Source organism: Camelus bactrianus, chromosome 33 (genome assembly GCF_048773025.1).
Source record: "Camelus bactrianus isolate YW-2024 breed Bactrian camel chromosome 33, ASM4877302v1, whole genome shotgun sequence".
Taxonomy (NCBI): domain Eukaryota; kingdom Metazoa; phylum Chordata; class Mammalia; order Artiodactyla; family Camelidae; genus Camelus; species Camelus bactrianus.
The window spans coordinates 5,527,792-5,546,501 of record NC_133571.1 but is presented as its reverse complement, the minus strand read 5'-3'; the positions used below and the strand labels follow the sequence as shown (position 1 = coordinate 5,546,501).

Here is an 18,710-nt window from a genome sequence, read left to right as displayed (position 1 = left end):
TGGAGGCATTTCAATCCATGTAGTTGTTCTTACTGATGCCTAGAAAGTCTTTTTGTTACAACCCCACTAAGTCTTTCATAGCTTTCTCGCCATTTGTGACAAAATGGTCCAGGCTTATTTGTACATTTCTTGCCCCAAGTCTGAAGTCAGCCGTTGTCCAAGGAGCCCGAGTTCTTTTTAGTGGGAAATAGTGTTCTGTCGCCCCGTTCGAGGCATACTGGGGTGTTCATGATTGCTGATTGGTTATAGCTTCAGAGTTTTTCAGTGGACAGTCATAGGAAATATATTAAAAAATATAAAATGCCCTTTGAGTTAATCCTAACTTTATTAAAAGTTCAGAGCCCTAGAATTTTTCACATAACTTCTTCAGTCTTAACATCTTCATCTCCTCTTTCCTGTACCGAAAATCAGTACATTAATACAGTTTCTTGTTTGCTTTGATCCACAGTTTGCACACGCAATCTCAAAATAACAGCAACACCACCTCCAAATAGTTTAAGACATTTTACAATTCTCACTGTTCCTATGGTATGTTCTGCTAGGAATGTACTGTCAAGTTAGTGTGTTTTAAAGTCACTTGAAATAATTCCTTTCTCTTTGGTTTTGCCATCAACTTAAAACATCCTTATGTTCATTTAAAATTTTGTTGTTAGGTTTACAGGTAGCTTTTTTTAAATTTCATTTTTGTTTTATAATTATGTAAGATAAATCTATAAAACGAGACGTATTCAGACATAATATACCTCTTACTTTTTCTCTCTCCTGACCTGTAGGTAACTTTAAGAACAGTTTTCATTTTGTGTTTCCATTTTAAAATACTAGATACAGGTAAATGTTTACATTCCAGACCCATTTTCCTCCACATTTGCTTCTTTTTTTAGTATATCCTGGCAGTCATTTTATAAAGTACACAGAGATATTTGCTTTGCTTTTTGTAGCTGCACAGCCCTCCTTAGTGCTTATTAAGCTCGTCCCCTATTGTTAGATATACAGGTTTTTTCTTTCGAATTTTACTATTTTAAATAGCGCTTCAGTGAATAGCCTATATATACACCTTTTGTATTTTTGCCAGGTTATCTTTGGGATAGATTCCTGGAAAAGTTACTAAAATTGCTAGAAATTGCACACCCCCCCCCCCCCGCCATAAAGACTGTATCCTTTTGCATTCTTACCAGCAATGGTCAGAAGTACTGTTAAGCTTTCTAAAGGGTCAGAAACAGCTTCTGAATAACTCACAGATTGCTGTCACCAGCTCCATGGATTCCTAGAGCTGAGAAATCTCAGAATTGGAAGCACCGCCCTGGGGCCTTGCAACTGAAAGTGTAGCCCAGGAACCAGCATCACAGGCATCCTCGGAGAGCTGGTTTGAAATGCAGAGCCTCAGTTTCTCTCCAAACCTACTGAGTCAGCATGTGCGATTTAACAAGGTCCTCGGGTGCCTGGTGGCACATTTAAGATTTGGAAGCTGTGGTCAGAGCTGTGCTCATCAGCCCTGTAACTGCCAGCCACACGGGCTGTTTACATGCAAATGAATTACAGCGAAATAAAGTGAAAACTTCCGTTCCTCCTTCAGACTACTAGCCACATTTCAAGTGCTCAAGAGCCACTTTTTAAACATTTCCAGGAACTTCTGCTGCACAGGACTGGCCCTTGGCCACACCCGTCCAGTGTGGGAGTCTCTCACCACATGGCTCTTTTGATGTAAATCATAGTCACATAACGTTAAAATTCAGTTCTTCATTCAAGTGCTTAATTGCTCCATATGGTTAGAGGCTGCTGTATCGGTTGGTTCTACAGAAGGTTTCCATCATCACAGAGAGTTCTACCGTACAGTTCTGGTCTAGAGGTTTCCAAAAGGCTGTGTGAGCCAGAGGAAGGAAGGAAGGAAGATCCGCGGGGTGCCTAAGGTGCATGGCACTGCACACAGGTTGTATCAATTAACCCTTAAGCCATAGAAGTGGTATTATGTCCATTTAAAAAAAACCAGTTCTGACAGGCTAACTTATTCAACTTCGTAATACTGAGAGAAGGGGTTAGGCCCTCTGATTCAAAGTCTAGAGTTTTTCCCACTATGTCAGAAGAGTATTCCTTTCCCAAAGGTTATATTTGGGGTGAGATGTCTACCAGCCTTTTATAAAACAAAACAAATGGCAAGAACCACTGTTTTTTCACTTGCCTGCACTTGTTCCCCTTTTCCATGTTTTGAATTTAAATCCAGACCCCAGTTTTGTCTAAGCATATAATTCCTTCTGCTGTAACATTCCTTGAGTTCACTTCTGAGGGTTTCTTATCTGTAGTGTTTGTCCCCCTTGCCTTTTAGCATTACAGCATCTCGATAATTAATTGCAGCATTTATTCATTCATTTAATGAACACCGAGCTCCTCCAGGGTCAGTAAGACATAACCCAGCGGGGAAAAAGATTGCCTTTCCTTACTTACCTTCCTTTTGAGGCAATCGTATGTACCTCTACCCTTTTATTCTTTGAAATTTGGCTCTCTTGGCCACTTTGAGTTTTGAATACGCCTTTATTACATCACAATGTGAGTTCTTCAACACTGCTAGCTACTTGTGCTTGTTAGATTTAGATGATACACTAATGGCTAAATTTTTGAGTCACACAAACGTAGATAAGGAAAGGATATAACAGATCAGCAAGACTGCTATTCTTTGTGTGCGTGGACAGGGGGAAGAAAGGGTCAAGACTGCCTGGAAAATGTAACCAAAGGATGAGACACTTGATCACTATTGAAAGAAGAACTGTCATGTATTTTCTAGCTTCCTGTCTAATTTACCCATAGATAAAACACTCGACCTGGCCCTGAGTAATCTACATGCTGAATGTGAAGCTTTAGTCTAAATGACTATTTCTTTTCAGATTTGTAACAGGATTTTTATAGAAGTGTTCAAGTTGTTGTTCTGTCCCAGGTATTTACAGATGGCAGGTGTGATGGATTTAAAAAAATCTCTCCAAGAAGAATGTGCATAGACGTCTTTTAGCTCAACTACTAGATCTTGCCTTGAGCTGACGATGTGCACGGATCTGAGACAGACAGTGAACAAAAATGTCTGATTTGCATTCAAATACTGCATTTTCTCCGTCATTTGAGACTTTTTTTCCCTTCAAATAATTCAGTGGTTTGTCACCTTCATTGTATGTTAGGTTCATCTAGGGGGCTTTTAAAATAGACTGGGATCTGGCTGCTACCTCCTAAGAATCTGATTCAACTGGTTTGGGCTGGTGTCCTGGTGTCAGTGTTTTTTTAAAGCTCCCAGTGATTTTAAAATGTACCCCCGGGTAGAAGACTACAATCTAAGCTAATGAAAAAGAGCTGAAAAAAAAAAGTATCAAGCATCGTGTCATGTGTATATTTTATGTAAAGTTAGGTGTGTGAATTGGGCCAAAATCCATATTACAGCCTTTCCTTCATTCCCGAATCTTCCTGGAAATTGTTCACCTTTCTGTTCTGTGATCAAGTGTCTCATCCTTTGTTAACATTTCCCAGGCAGTCTTGACCCTTCCTTCCCCCGGCCACGCACGCCAGTCTGTTTTGACACTTTCCCATTTTATTGTGGTTTCTGGGTTGTGAGATCTGTATCCTCAGCTAGACAGAAAGCTCCTTACCATGTTCGCCAATGGCAGATACCCTGGAAGTACTCATTCTGGGCCAGGCACAGTGCTAGTCACGGAGAACATAATGTCCCTGGCCTTCTGGAGCTTAGGGTCTTGGAGGAAGAAGACCCACAAACAGGACGGTAGGTGCCAGGAGAGAGGGCTGTGGTATTTGTTCAGGACACACAGCAAGAGCCTGCTGATCTGGTCCAGCGAGGAGTCTGGGGCCGGGAAATATATGGGTCTTTAAAAGTCTAAATTCCTTGTGCTTAGCGCATATTCGGCACCCAACAAACTTTAGTAAGTACATGACTGAAGCGTTTGCTGACTGAATAAATAAATAAAAGAAGATTGTTTTATTGGAAAGCACATGCATGACTGTGTGTTTTGGAATGGAATAGATGTTAAGATACCTACTTTAGGTTTTCTGGAAGAAATAAGAGGGAAACAAAATGCTTTAAAATCTTTTCTTCTTTCATTCCTTAAATTCTTAAATTCATACAATATATCCAAAGAGTAAATGTGGTCAGAAGTGACGTTATTCAGTTTATTTGCTGGGTTTTCCCACCCGCTACCCCCAGTCACCCGTCACTTGTTTGCTCTGTGTTCGGGTGGCCCGGCTCCCACAGCATGAAGCTGCCTTGGGGAACATGTCTTGGAGGTGGGTCATATCCTCCCATTGAAATTCACTTCAAAAACGGGGACAGGATATGTCCCACAGTGAGATGCACGTTGCTTCTGGCAGCTTCCCTTAGAGAGGAACAGGTTTTGTTGTGGCGTAGAGAGAGTGCTTGTGTTTAATTCCGAATTCGTGTGAACTAGGACCTTGTGAAATCCAAAAGCTTCAATATGAGGCCACAAGTAACAGAAATTGTTTTGAAGCCCTTTGGCAGCTCTCTCTCCAAGTCTGAAGGGTTTTCTCTCTTTTCTCTCTTTTTCAACCTCCACGCCCTCCAGCACACCCCCCCCCCAACTCTCTCTCATTCTCGGTCCCCTCCTCTCCCATTATAGATGAGGTCATTACGATATGGAGCCAAGAGAAATGCATTCTTGTAACTTTAAATCTCCATACTCAATTTATGCAATTTATGGCTTTTTTTTTTAAGAAGATGGTTATACTTTATAGTTGGAGGACAGCTTGCTTAATTATGCTATTTCAGAATGCAAATGTGAGCTCACTGGAGGGGTTTTGTCAATTTGTGAACAGGGCTTTGTGCCTCCAGATTTCTTATTCTCACATATTTCAAAATTTTAATTGCTTTTGAGCCCATTATGGGGTGTGACAAATGTTTTGAATCTGATGAAGTTATCAGCCCCTCGATTAGCTTTTCGGTGCCCTGTCCTTTGGACTTCCGAGGCCCCCCTGACATATGAGGAAGCAGTGTTAACACTGGTAGCAGAGAAATCAGGCCGGACCCTTTCTTTCCCAACAGCAAAGAGAGGTGCGGGGAGCCTTTGAAAAAGGTGTTTTCTAATATAAGTTGTGTGATAAAGTCATGGAGAAGTGAAGGAGGGCGGAGAGACGGAAGTGGGGAAAGGCAAGTGAGGAAGGAGAGCCAGGAGGTGAGAACATACCAGCTGTGAGGGACGGTCTCACTTACTATCCCAAGGCCGTGCTCCATAGCGGTTGCAGCAGGTGGCGGGAACACTTGCACATGGACTCTGTTCCTGAATGACCTTAGGCGGGACACTCCCTCTTCTGGACCACAATCTCTTCAACTTAAAAAAGCGGGCATTAGTACCGAAGTCCAGCAATTCTGACACTTTGTTCCAGGGAAAAGAGGACGAGACATTTAAAGAAAGGAGAAGGTCTTTTTTTTTTTTTTTTTTAAAGCAAAATTAAACCCCCGACCTAGTCTTTTAATAACCAAGAGCACCGACTTCCTCTGCCTTTTCCTGACTGTATGACTGAGGGTAAATTACAGGACCACGCTGAGTCTCTTTTCCCCCATCTGCAACAGGAGTGCAGTTTTCTCAGGGTTGATGTGAGGATTGCGCTGAGTATATGTATGATAATGGTACTAATTAAGCAATGAAATACTAGAAAATTAGAACCATTTCCTTGGCCACGTACCTTTCCCCACAGTGATTCCTGAGGGAACTATGTGGCTAGGGACAGTGACACAAAATGAATGCATGTTTTCACTCTTTGGGTTTGGCCCGTATCCCTCTAAGTTTCCTCGTACACCCTACAGACCAGGTGGTGAATTTCTCGTGCCTCTGCTAGGGTGGCCTGACATCCAAGCATCAGTGCAAACTTTGCTGCCTTCAAGAAGGAGACATGAGCACAAGAGAAAGAGGTAGCAACTCATAGATCCAGTTTGCCTCATAAGCCTGCGGCAGGTGGAGCATCCCTAAAAAGAATACCACCTCTGTGGGAGCAAGTCCTTAACCTTTTGCTCACCTGGGTGAAAATTTCCTTCAGTAGCGTAATGAAATATCTTTGGATCTGGCCAGTTCCTGATACCATTTGTCCCTCTTGAAGGGTGGAGGTTGCTTCAGTTCCTTCCTTTTGAAAGTAGTAAAATAAACTATATGAAATAAGATAGCCCTTTGAAGAGCATTTCAGCAAAGTAAAGTTGAAGACACTTACACCCTAAAACCAATGATTCTACTCTTAAATAGATCTCCAGAGCAAATGATTCCTTTAAACTTCATGACACATACATACAAAACAAAACAAAACAAAAGAATACTTTATGACACAAATAGAAATTCATTATATTTGCAGGGTAGTTTGAGTTCTCTGCTTCTGGAAGATGTCTGGGTGGTACCCATCAGGCTGAGTGCTGCGATTATATTTTAGCACATCAGTAACCCAGGTGTGCTGGTTTGCTAAAAACCACAAAAACTCTTAGATATGTATGTCAGGAGACATACATAAGAATATTTGTAGAGGCATTGCTTACAGGAGCAAAGAAAAAATTGGAACACAATCCCAATATTAACAAAGGAATAGATAAATAAAGTGTGATATATTCCCACAGTGGAGTACTATACAGCAGTGAGAAGGGATGCACTAGAATGAATGTATCGATAGAGATGACTCTCTTGCACCAATGTTGCAACATGTTGCAAAAGTACACATTCAGTATGCTGCTGTTTCTATAAACATTTAAAATAGGCATAGCCATTGTATATATTGCTCAGGGATACTTACACAAATATTAAAATATACGGACATGCACAGAAAGATAAATAAGTTCTGGAAAGTAGTTACCTCGGGAGGTCTAAGAGATTGGGGAGAACACAAAGGGCATATGTTGATGTTACCAATGTTTTATATCCTAAGCTGCCTGATAGATGCATGAGTACATGTTGATTATGCTTTATACTTTGTTATATTTTAAATATCCTGCAAGAAATTTCAAAACGTAAAAAATTAAAGCTTGTACGAATGCAGTCCAAGATAAGGCTGGAGAGCTAGGTGGGATCAGATGGTAGGTTGCCTTGGTATGCCATTTTAAAGTTTGGCTTTCATTTAAGCGCAAAGGGGAACCTCGGAAAGGTTTTAGACATGGAGGTAATCCCATAAGAGTAACATTCAGAACAAGTTGACTTTTGCTGTAGTGTGGAGATGGGATTTGCGGAGAGGAAGAATAGGGGCGGAAGAGCAGTGAGCAGGAATTTCCTGCAGTCTGAACGAGTGCACTTCCTCCTTGAAATGCCACTTTCTCTTGCTTCCAGAGTGTTTTTTTCTTGTTGTCTCTCCCTGCATCTCTGGCCACGCCCCTCCATCCCCATCTTTAAGTCCTCTTCCCCTTCTGCCCCTTAAATGTTGCTGTTTCCCAGAGTGTTTCTTTTTTTGCCTTCTTTTCTTTTCAGTTTTTAGGTATATGTGTTACAGCTCTCATCTATATCCCAACTTCAGGTACCACTTTTATGACCATCATTCCCAAATTTATTTCTCCAGCCCAATCTTTTTTTCTGGCTCCAAACTGTCTACTGGACATTCCTTCTTGACTGTCTCGTAATTAAACAAAATCCAGCCTGTCCAAAATGGAGTTAATTCTCCTTTACAAATGTGCCTTTTTTTCCCCCTCTTTTGTCTTTGGAATCTTGATTAACCATTATCTATCCAGGTGTCTGATCTGGAAAACTGGGTACTATTTTAGACCAGTCTGTCTGTGTCAACTTTCCTGTTTAATTGACTTTTCCATGTCAGGAATGGAGGGCAAGGTTTTGGTGCTGTTATGACATATTTAGGGACCCAGGGATGATTAATTCCTGCCTTGCTAATCACTTTGCTCCCTCCTATTTAGAAGGTTTCAGTGATCTTACCACGAACAAGATCAAGATGCCAACTTTAGAACCTACTTCAGATCTTGTCCAGATCGGGCTTGTATTGACTTTCCATCACCATCCACTGTTTCTGTCTCCTGCGCCCTGTGCCATAGCTGCCCGAAACCACCTGAGATCCCCGAATGCACCATGTTGTCTAGAGCTCCTTCTTCCTTCTGTGTGGGGTGCCATTCCTTATGTGCTTGTCTAGGGAACTCAGGAAGTTTTTGTAACCAACCCATTTTTGTACTTGCCCTCATTACTAGTTTATATGCCTACTTGTCCCCAGTGGTCTCTGAGCCTCTGTCTGGGGTGCAGAGAATTCCTATTCAGTTTTGTATCTTCACGGCCTGGCACATGGTAGATGCTCTGTAAGTGTATATTTAGGGTTGTCTTACCAGCAGATGTCCCCTTTTCCTTTTCGCCTTTGCTAGGATTGTTTGAGGTTAGTTGCAAAGTAGTGAAGGCAAATATTCCAAAGAAAAGAATACACTATAAACTCTTAGAACAGATAATTCTTAAAAGTTACAATATTCTCAATCCTGGTCCCTGAACCTTCCAGGAACTACCCATCTTCGTCATCTCTTTTAATTTCTTTTATGTCAGTCTTCAAGTTTTCTCCCCTCTTGCCTTCTGCTCAGCTCCCAAACATGCTTAGGTTTCCTTGATCCTTTAACAAGATTATAATTAAACAAACAAACAAAAGACTCAACACTACTGCTTATTCTTCAAACTCTTTCCCATCCCTATCCTCCATTTCATCATTAAAAAAAAAAAGAGCTGTTTACTTCTGGTGCATCCACTTGCTCATATTCTATTCAGCCCACTGGCATGTGGCTTTAGTCACTACCACTAGCAAAAGGCTTTCCTTCGAAGATATCCGGCAGCTTCCTGCTTGCCAATCCAACGTGACTCTTTACCCATGACGACACCTTTTCTCTCTGCAGTTTCTGACACTGTGGTGTTGATGGCCTCTTCCTTCTTGAAATGTTTTTCTACCCTTCGTTTCTGTACCATGGCACTTTCATGATAATGTCTTGGCTTTCTCTGACTAGTGCACATCATTGGGTAAATGGCGAAGTGTCTTATATTTGGGGTAACCATACATTTGGGCATATGCGGTAATTGCTTTATCCGTTTACATTCATTTGACAAATATTTACTGAGTGACAACAAAGTGCCAGGCACTGGGTATGTAGTAAAAAGCAAAACAGATATGGTCTTTCTGAAGTCCAGAGTTTCAACCTTGAATTGTTATCTGTTGCTATGTAACAGATTACCACAAACTTCGTGGCTTAAAACAACACCCATCTGTTATCTCATAGGTTTTATGGATCAGGGTTCTGGGCACGGCTTAGCTCTGCCCTGTGCTTCAGGGTCTCCCACAAGGCTGCAGTCACGGTGTCGGCCAGGGCTGGAGTGTCATCTGAAGTCACGACTGGGAAGGGACCTGCTTCCAAGCTCATGTTGATGTTGGCAGGATTTACCTCCTTGGAGGCTGTTGGACTCAAGGTCTCAGTTCCTTACCGGTTGTTGGTTAGATGCCACCCTTAGTTCCTTGCCATGTGGGTCTCTCTATACAGCAGCTTGTTTGATCAGAGCCAGCAGGGAAGAGACTCAGTAGAGTTGGCTGGTGAGATGGAAGTTACAACCTCAGGTAATGTATTCATGGAAGTGGAATCTCATGGGTTTTTTGGTTTTTTTTTTTTTATGAGGTTTTTATTTTTTAAATTGAAGTATAGTTGATATACAATATTATATAAATTACAGGTGTACAGCATAGTGACTCACAATTTTTAAAGGTCATACTCCACTTACAGTTATTATAAAATGTTGGCTGTATTTCCATGCTGTACAGTATGGTGTCCCGTTATTCTTCCTGTATTCTGATGGTTAGAATCAAGTCACGGGTCCAGCCCTCATGCAAGTGGGAGAGACTACACAGAGCAGACCTACCAGGAAGCCGAGATTCACTGGTCCGTCTTAGAGTCTGCTTGTCACAAACCTCTTACTGTCTTTCGCTTCGATGTTCCGGCCACCTCCATTTCTAGTGCTCTTCAGTTGAACTCACCACTCTCCCCTTGCCCAGACCTGCTGCTCATCCTGCCTTCCCTGTCTTGGTCAGCAGCCTCATGCCCACTCGGCCATCTAGTACCAAAGTCCAGAGATCATTTTCAACACCTCCTCCCGAGATTTCATGGGTTTCTGGGCTCTGTGCATCTCACATCATTGTCTACTTAACATTCACACTGACGTGGCTTCAGCTCAGCCATGGATCATTGCAGTAACCTTCTCACCTTCCATCTTTCTTCTCAGAGTCACCAGTTACTTTCATAAATCCTTCAAGGCTCCCAGCTTTCTACGGGATAATGGTGTACCTTCACAGTGTGCTCATCAACCCTTTTTACAGTCTGGGTTCAGCTCGCTTCCCCAGGCTTCTTGCTCTGGACTCCTTGCTGTTGCCCATGTGCCCCAGACACAGGCCACTTGGTGTTTCCTGAACCCACACCACATGTTTGTGCCTCTACATTGGGTCCTACGGTTACATCTTCTTGGATTCCCTTCTCCCTACTTCTTCCTCTAGAAACCCCTTCTGTTTGTGCTTCCAGACCTAGCTGAAAAACCCCCTCTTCTGTAAAACCGTCTTCTGCTGTCCTCTGCCTGCCAAGCCCCTCGCTCAGAATTAACCAGCAGCACCTGTGTGCTCTCCCAGCCCCTTACTTGCACCGCTGCTACAAGACTGTTGCGGCGTAGTTTGGCGTCTGCAGTTTTGTATTTGCTGTTAAATGGCTTTCTTAAAATGCCAAAGGGCAGGGTCTAGATCCTACTCTTTGATGGATCCAAAGTGCCAGCCTCTGGAGCAGTGATTCACAGTCTTGGCTGCATTTGGAATCACTTGGGGCATTTTGAACTTCACCAATGCCTGGGACCCACCCCTGGAGGTGACAATGTAATTGATCTCAGGTGCAGCCTGGAATGCTGGCAGTTTTAAAAGGTCCATGATTCTAACATGTAGGTAACACTGAAAGCCTCTGCTTCCAGTTGAAGAAACCGAGTCTCTGGGAGAATGAAAGGATGAGAAAATGTTAAACATTTAATGGGTAGGAAGACTTTAAAACTAGAGGTAACGTTGAGTTTTAAAAAATCACACACACGCAATTCAAATAGTACATGACATAGCTAAGCAATCAAAATAATCTCCAAATGGATCAGCCAATGGACTGGGGGATTATGTATTTTTGTGGTAACGAGGAAGAAATCAGAAATGTAAAGAGAATAAAAATGTAGTCTCAAAATCTAACACTGTAATATTTGTGCATATGAAGAAGCCAATAAAATGAAATAAGGAACCACCTGGAATTACTACCTTTTCCCTTTTTGTCTAGCACTGAAGTGTGTGTGTGTGTGTGTGTGTGTGTGTGTGTGTGTGTGTGTGTGTCCAGGACATAACTTACTTTCAAGTTATTCTGATTTCATTCTTTATTTTCTAGGAACATTTTGAAAACAATTGCCCTGGGTCAGATGCTGTCCTTGTGTATATGTGGGACAGCCATCACCAGCCAGTATTTGGCAGAAAGATACAAAGTGAACACCCCCATGCTTCAGAGCTTTATCAACTATTGCTTGCTGTTTCTAATTTATACAATGATGCTGGCATTTCAATCAGGTATGTCAAATGTGGAAATTACCTCTTCAACAAATGATCTTCATAAAATCTTTTGGCTCTAGACATTTAAAAAATAAAACATCGGGCAAAACCAAGAACAGGAAACTACTGCCGTTTTTATAAAAGTTATTAGAACAGTATGACACCTCTGAATTCTACAGGAGTAGTGACTAGAAAGTTATATATAACTCTCTGAAATTGTTGGTCAAAATAAGTAGCACCAAAATGTAATGTAGGAGCATTTTTTTTTTAATCAAGTGCCATTACAAGTTAGGTTTTATATTTTTTTCTCTGTAGTTAATTTTTTTCCTTTTTTTTTTTAAATAGACTATTTTTTTTTTTTAGAGCAGTTCCAGGTTCACAGCAGAATTGAGCAGAAAATACAGAGAGTTCACACACAGCCCTCCCCACTCACACATATACACTCCCCTACCCTCACCATCACTCATCAGTGCGGCATATTTGGTACAATCGATGAACTAATGTGGACACATTATTATCAAGTGGTTGATAAATTTAAGAGACAATTTTAAAAACACTTAAGTCAAGAACCTCACTCTCCAAAAGTGGAGAATATTTTCAGCTAAATGGAGCACCGATTGCATGTAAACCAAGTCTATGGTTTTTTTGTTTGTTTCTAAAATTTGGGGGGGGGGGTTAATTACGTTTATTTATTTATTTTTAAATTATTATTATTATTTTTTAGTGGAGGTACTGGGGGTTGAACCCAGGACTTTGTACCTGCTAAGCGTGTGCTCTACCACTGAGCTCTACCCTCCCTCTAGACCAAGTCTATGTTGTGAGAGAAACAAAACAAGAAACTGGCAGAGAATTAACATCACTGGCTGGTTAAGTTGTTTTAGAATTATTATAGAATTATCATTTCTAGCTACACATAAATGGGAGAGACTCAGTTCTGGCTAATGTTATTATGCTGGCTATCATTTTAATTGCTTTAACTCGTTGAAGCCAGCTAACAAATCAAGTGAGCATTATTATTATCTCTACTTTCTAGATCAGGAATCCGAGGCATGTAGCACTTAGGTAATTTACTCACTGTAAATCCTACCTAGGCAGCCTGACCCAGAGCCCATGTGCCCGCCACCATGCTGTATTAGGGGCTGCTAGTCATGATAACACCATCTTTATCACAAAGAAAAGCGTGGTATTTTAAAATAAATCAAATAAGATTGAATTCAAGAGTGTGAAGACAATGAGTAACCCGAGCTGACTGGAAGGGTACAATACTCCCATTTTCCTCACATTTAAGGCATATAATAAAACCACCAGTGTGATGTTTGCTAATCCTCTTTTAATATGAACGTCAATGCACCAGTGGTGTTCCTGTGTATCAGGATAAATAACTTATTTTGGAAAGAAAATGGAAAGCAGTTGGGGGAAGGGGAAAATATCTTAAGAGGAAAGCACCAAACTTGGTGAGAACTTTAGGAGTTGGAAACAGAGCTGGTACATGGTTAATGGCCTCAGACTTTGCTCCTCTCTGTAAGCACTGGCCTTCAGGAAGTCAGTGTGATTCATAAATATATCAGTGAAGCCCCCCAAGGGGTGGTTGCTAGGTACCTTCCATGCCGTCTCATGTTGAGGAAGATTAACTGTGTTTTCAGGATGTACCTGCTAATTGAGGTTTTTTTTTTAAACATTTTAAAAATTGAGTTATAGTCAGTTTACAATATTGTGTCAATTTCCAGTGTAGAGCATAATTTTTCAGTTATACGTGAACACATATGTATTCATTGTTGCATTCTTTTTCGCTGTGAGCCACCACAAGACCTGGTATATATTTCCCTGTGCTATACAGTATAATCTTGTTCATCTATTCTACATATGCCTGTCAGTGTCTACAGATTTCGAACTCCCAGTCTGTCCCTTCCCCTCCCCCTTGGCAACCACAAGTTTGTATTCTATGTCTATGAGTCTGTTTCTGTTTTGTATTTATGTTCTTTTTTCTTTTTTTTTGATTCCACATATAAGCGATCTCATATGGTATTTTTCTTTCTCTTTCTGGCTTACTTCACTTAGAATGACATTCTCCAGGGACATCCATGTTCCTGCAAATGGTGTTATGTTGTCGTTTTTATGGCTGAATAGTATTCCATTGTATAAATATACCACTTCTTTTTTATCCAGTCATCTGTCGATGGACATTTAGGCTGTTTCCATGTCTTGGCTATTGTAAATAGTGCTGCTATGAACACTGGGGTGCAGGTGTCATTCTGAAGTAGGGTTCCTTCTGGATATATGCCCAGGAGCAGGACTCCTGGGTCTTATGGTAAGCCTATTCCTAGTCTTTTGAGGAATCTCCATACTGTTTTCCACAGTGGCTGCACCAAACCGCATTCCCACCAGCAGTGTAGGAAGCTTCCCTTTTCTCCACAGCCTCTTCAGCATTTGTCATTTGTGGACTTTTGAATGATGGCCATACTGGCTGAAGTGAGGTGATATCTCATCATACTTTTGATATGCATTTCTCTGATAATTAGTGATATTGAGCATTTTTTCATGTGGTGTTGATCATTTGTATTTCTTCCTTGAAGAATTGCTTGTTTAGGTCTTCTGCCCATTTTTGGATTGGGTTGTTTGTTTTTTTCTTATTAAGTCATGTGAGCTGCTCATATATTCTGGAGATCAAGCCTTTGTCGGTTTCATCTTTTGCAAAAATTTTCTCCCATTCTGTAGGTTGTCATTTTGTTTTATTTATGGTTTCCTTTGCTGTGCAGAAGCTTGTAAGTTTAATTGGGTCCCGTTTCTTTATTCTTGCTTTTATTTCTATTGTTTGGGTAGACTGCCCTTGGAGAGCATTGCTGAGAAGTATGTAAGATAATGTTTTGCCTATGTTTTCTTCTAGGAGGTTTATTGTATCTTGTCTTATGTTTAAGTCTTTGATCCATTTTGAGTTTATTTTTGTGTATGGTGTAAGGGAGTGTTCTAGCTTCATTGCTTTACATGCTGCTGTCCAGTTTTCCCAACACCATTTTCTGAAGAGACTATCTTTATTCCACTGTATATTCTTGCCTCCTTTGTCGAAGATTTGTTGATGAAAAGTTTGTGGGTTCATTTCTGGGCTCTCTGTTCTGTTCCATTGGTCCATATGTCTGTTTTTGTAGCAATACCATGCTGTTTTGATGACTGTAGCTCTATAGTATTGTCTAAAGTCTGGGAGAATTATTCCTCCAGCCTCTTTCTTTTTCTTCAGTGATGCTTTGACAATTCTAGGTCTTTTGTGGTTCCATATAAATTTTATTATGATTTGTTCTAGTTCTGTGAAATATGTCCTGGGTAATTGGATAGGGATTGCATTAAATCTGTAGATTGCCTTGGGCAGTGTGACCATTTTAACAATATTGATTCTTCCAATCCAGGAGCATGGGATATCTTTCCATTTTTTACAGTCTTCTTTAATTTCTTTAATCAGTGTTTTATAGTTTTCCGTGTATAAGTCTTTCACCTCCTTGGTTAGGTTTATTCCTAGGTATTTTATTACTTTGGGTGCTATTTTAAAGGGGATTGTTTCTTTCTTTTTCTGTTGATTGATCGTTAGTGTAAAGAAATGCAACTGATTTTTGAACATTAATCTTGTAACCTGCTACCTTGCTGAATTCTTCAATTAGCTCTAGTAGTTTTTGTGTGGACCTTTGAGGGTTTTCTGTATATAGTAACATGTCATCAGCATATAGTGACACTTTTACCTCTCCTTTTCCAGTTTGGATCCCTTTTATTTCTCTCTCTTGCCTGATTGCTGTGGCTAGAACTTCCAAGACTCTGTTGAATAAGAGTGGTGATAGTGGGCAGCCTTGTCTTGTCCCAGATTTTAGTGGAAAGCTTTTGAGTTTTTCACCGTTGAGTACTACGCTGGCTGTAGGTTTGTGATATATGGCTTTTATGATGATGAGATATGTTCCCTCTATACCCACTTTGGTGAGAGTTTTTATCATAAATGGGTGTTGAATTTTATTAAATGTTTTTTCTGCATCTATTGAGACGATCATGTGGTTTTTGTCCTTTCTCTTTTTGATGTGGAGATTTAATGATAACTATTTAGCTATAGTTCTTACTACTTTTATTTCCTTGCAAGTTAGCTTACCCACAAAGCCTTATATGTGCCAACTCTATATCTCCTTGTGATGCTAGAGTCTCCAAAGAAATGAATCACAGTTAACTTGAATAATAGAATTTAGGGGATAAAAACTGTTTCTTCAATGGTTCCACCAAGTCTTTTTTCCAAATTTCTCACTTAATTTTCTCATGAAAGCACACTCCCCTTTTCCAAAGGAATGATTACATGCAGTTTTCTTTGAAGAAGCCCATGGATGCAGGGAGGTTAAAAAACCAATGAAGTTATAAGAAAACATTTCCTTCCCAAGGGCAATCTGGATGTTATATTTCTGTTGCAAGGGGAAAGGGAATTTAACCACTTTTCTCTTACTTCCTTGTCTCTTTGGCATTTTCATTGACCACTTGGTCTATGATGACACCTTAGCTTGGGCCACATACTCGAAAAAATAAAATATGAGTCTGCTGGGCTGTTGCAGGAGTTTGGGTTATGAATGAATTATGAGTAATGGAAACTAGGAGGGGGCCACATTCAAAATACATAGTAAATCCGTCCTTTGAGTCTTGATCTCTAAATTAATATGCGTGTTACCATTTTCAAGTCACATGTACTGACCCAGATTTCTTTCAACCAGGGAGTGATAACCTTTTATATATCTTGAAAAAGAAGTGGTGGAAGTACATTCTGCTTGGACTAGCAGACGTGGAAGCGAATTACCTGATTGTCAGAGCGTACCAGTACACAACTCTCACCAGCGTCCAGGTAAGGAGTCCTCCAACCGGTTTGGATTTTACAGCTTAAAGAGAAGAATCTGAACTCACATGTGTTCACCTGGTTGTATTAAGAACCTGTTCACTTGGAGAAGACCTAAACACAGCTGGGTACTATCTGGCTTCCAGTGGAGCACATGCGCTACTGAGTAAGGCTTCCTGGAATTAGTGAAAATGTGCACAAGTTAATCAGCTTCCAAACTGCTAATGCTACAGCAGCATAGGACAGTTGCTACCAAAATAAACATAAATATTTAGTTGGCAACGGATGCTGTGATGCTGACAAGACTTCTGTTTTACGTGGTGCTAAAACATGGCATACAAAGCAGATGTACCATTGTGCTGCAGAAAAGTTGGAGGTTTGTTTGCTGAGGGGGAGGTAATTAGGTTTCTTCATTGGTTTCCGCTTGGCAGAGGTACTAGGGATTGAACCCGGGACCTCGTGGGTGCTGAGCATGCGCTCTACCACTTGAGCTATACCCTTCCCCCCAGAAAAGTTGGAGGTTTGCAAGTAAAGCAGATATTCCAGACAAAGGAGCACTTGGAAGGAATCTGTTCTAAGGACAGAGGCTAGAGATGGTAGCCAAAGGTAAAAACTTACATCCACATTTCTTTTTTAGGTTTATTCTCACTGGATTGAAGGGAAAAATGTTCCCACATAGCAGTACTTCTCAACTTGGTGAAGTTGGGGAAGACTGATTAAGCCGTTTTAATGTTAGCAAACTATGGGACGTATCGTAACACTGACTCACCATTGCTAGCAACAAAAATGTGTTATAAATGGAGGCAAAAGTAAGATTCCAGTGCCTGGTTTAGACGTCACAGTGTAATGAATTAATGACTTATGATGCATCACTTTTTTTATATAAAACAGAGATAGTCTTATCTTCAAATTTTAGGAGCATGGAAAACTTGGAGTGAGATTAGATTTATTTTAAAGAGAAGGATTAATGAAAACTCAGGATTTTTCCCATGTGAATATGCATTAAGTGCTATGATTATCAGAATGCCTTTTATTAAATATTTTCTTTTCTGTAACATTATGCTAAGCACCGTCCTCAGCAAATGTCTTGGCTTTTGACTGGCGTCAGTGAAAAAGCCAAGAAAGGACACATTTGTAAGACAGACATCATAGGAGGCACATGAAAAATCCAGAATTTCATAAAAATTAAAACCAGGAGTTACCTATAGGGTGAAGTTCAGCACAGATAGTATTAACTGTACTTCTGGCGATGAAAAAGAAGGGTATAAGGCTATAGAAAGTGGCATTTGTCTAGTCACACCTGTCCTCATAATCTCACACACAATTTAATTCCTTGATTACAATTTCCAGAAACTTTGATCTCTGACTAATGATAATGACATTAAAAGTTTTGAATTGGTACAAGGTCTAAACACAGCTAAACAAACCCCTTACCATCGGGTTTTTGTGAGTAAAGTTCATGCCTTATACTGAAAACAATTTTAGTCTCTTAGAAAAAAACCCGAAGCATTTGGTTGTCAAAAATGATGTACTCACGGTCTTGGCCAGCCCTGTTATAAAAGGGCGTCTAACAACTAAAACTCACGCCAGCAGCGGAGAGTGCCTGTCGCCGGAATTCTTCAAGCCGATTCCTCTCTCCTTGAGTAAATCCGAAAGGGTGAAAGTTTAGATTGGATGGTCTTTGAGCCTCCTTCCTTCAAGGAGTCTCGAATTGCAAACAGGAATGTAGTAGTTCACGGTGTGGCCATTGACATCGCATGGCCTTGGTTTCTGCTCATGTCTCTTCCCACTTCACTGCCCCGTCCACAAGTTCCCTACTCGCAGCCAGCTTCTCTCTCCTATGTTGCTCTAGTCTTTCTAGAATGCGTCCATCCCTTTTTGAAGTGGGCCCCCTGCTCCATCCCCATCCATTCTCTAGGGCCCAATTCAATTTCACTTTCCCCTCCATCCTCCACCGTATCTCTGATAAAGTCTGGCTCTCTTTTATACCCATGCCTCCCCTCACTCCAGGGTCTGTCTTAGCACCTTGCTTGCTGTGATAGTACAATAGGTTTTAAAGATCAAATCAAACAGGGAGGCTCTTGGAACTAAAAGGCTCATCCAGAAGGCATCTGTCACCAAGAATACATTTTGGAAAAGTTCAATGTAGATAAATGACTGAATGTGGTAAATTCCAGATGAGAAGGCATGGGATTTCAGAGTGGGAAGGAGCTTGTGAGCTCATCTGGTCTGATCTCTTAATTTCACACTTTGACTTAGAGGGTGACTGACTGGAGATCGCACAGCCGGTCAGTGGCAGGGCTGGGGGGCTGAGGCCTCTGGAGCG

At 40.8% G+C, this 18,710-nt stretch overlaps 1 protein-coding gene across 2 annotated transcripts in view; it reads left to right on the top strand.

The window, feature by feature from the left end:
* SLC35F2 (solute carrier family 35 member F2) overlaps window positions 1-18,710 on the top strand; it is a 51,940-nt gene that overhangs the window by 23,735 nt on the left and 9,495 nt on the right. For both annotated transcript variants that reach the window (XM_074356864.1, XM_074356863.1), the window contains exons 2-3: window positions 11,384-11,559; window positions 16,266-16,393. In XM_074356864.1, the coding sequence (XP_074212965.1) occupies window positions 11,384-11,559; window positions 16,266-16,393 (304 nt within the window). The remainder of the gene's footprint in view (window positions 1-11,383; window positions 11,560-16,265; window positions 16,394-18,710) is intronic.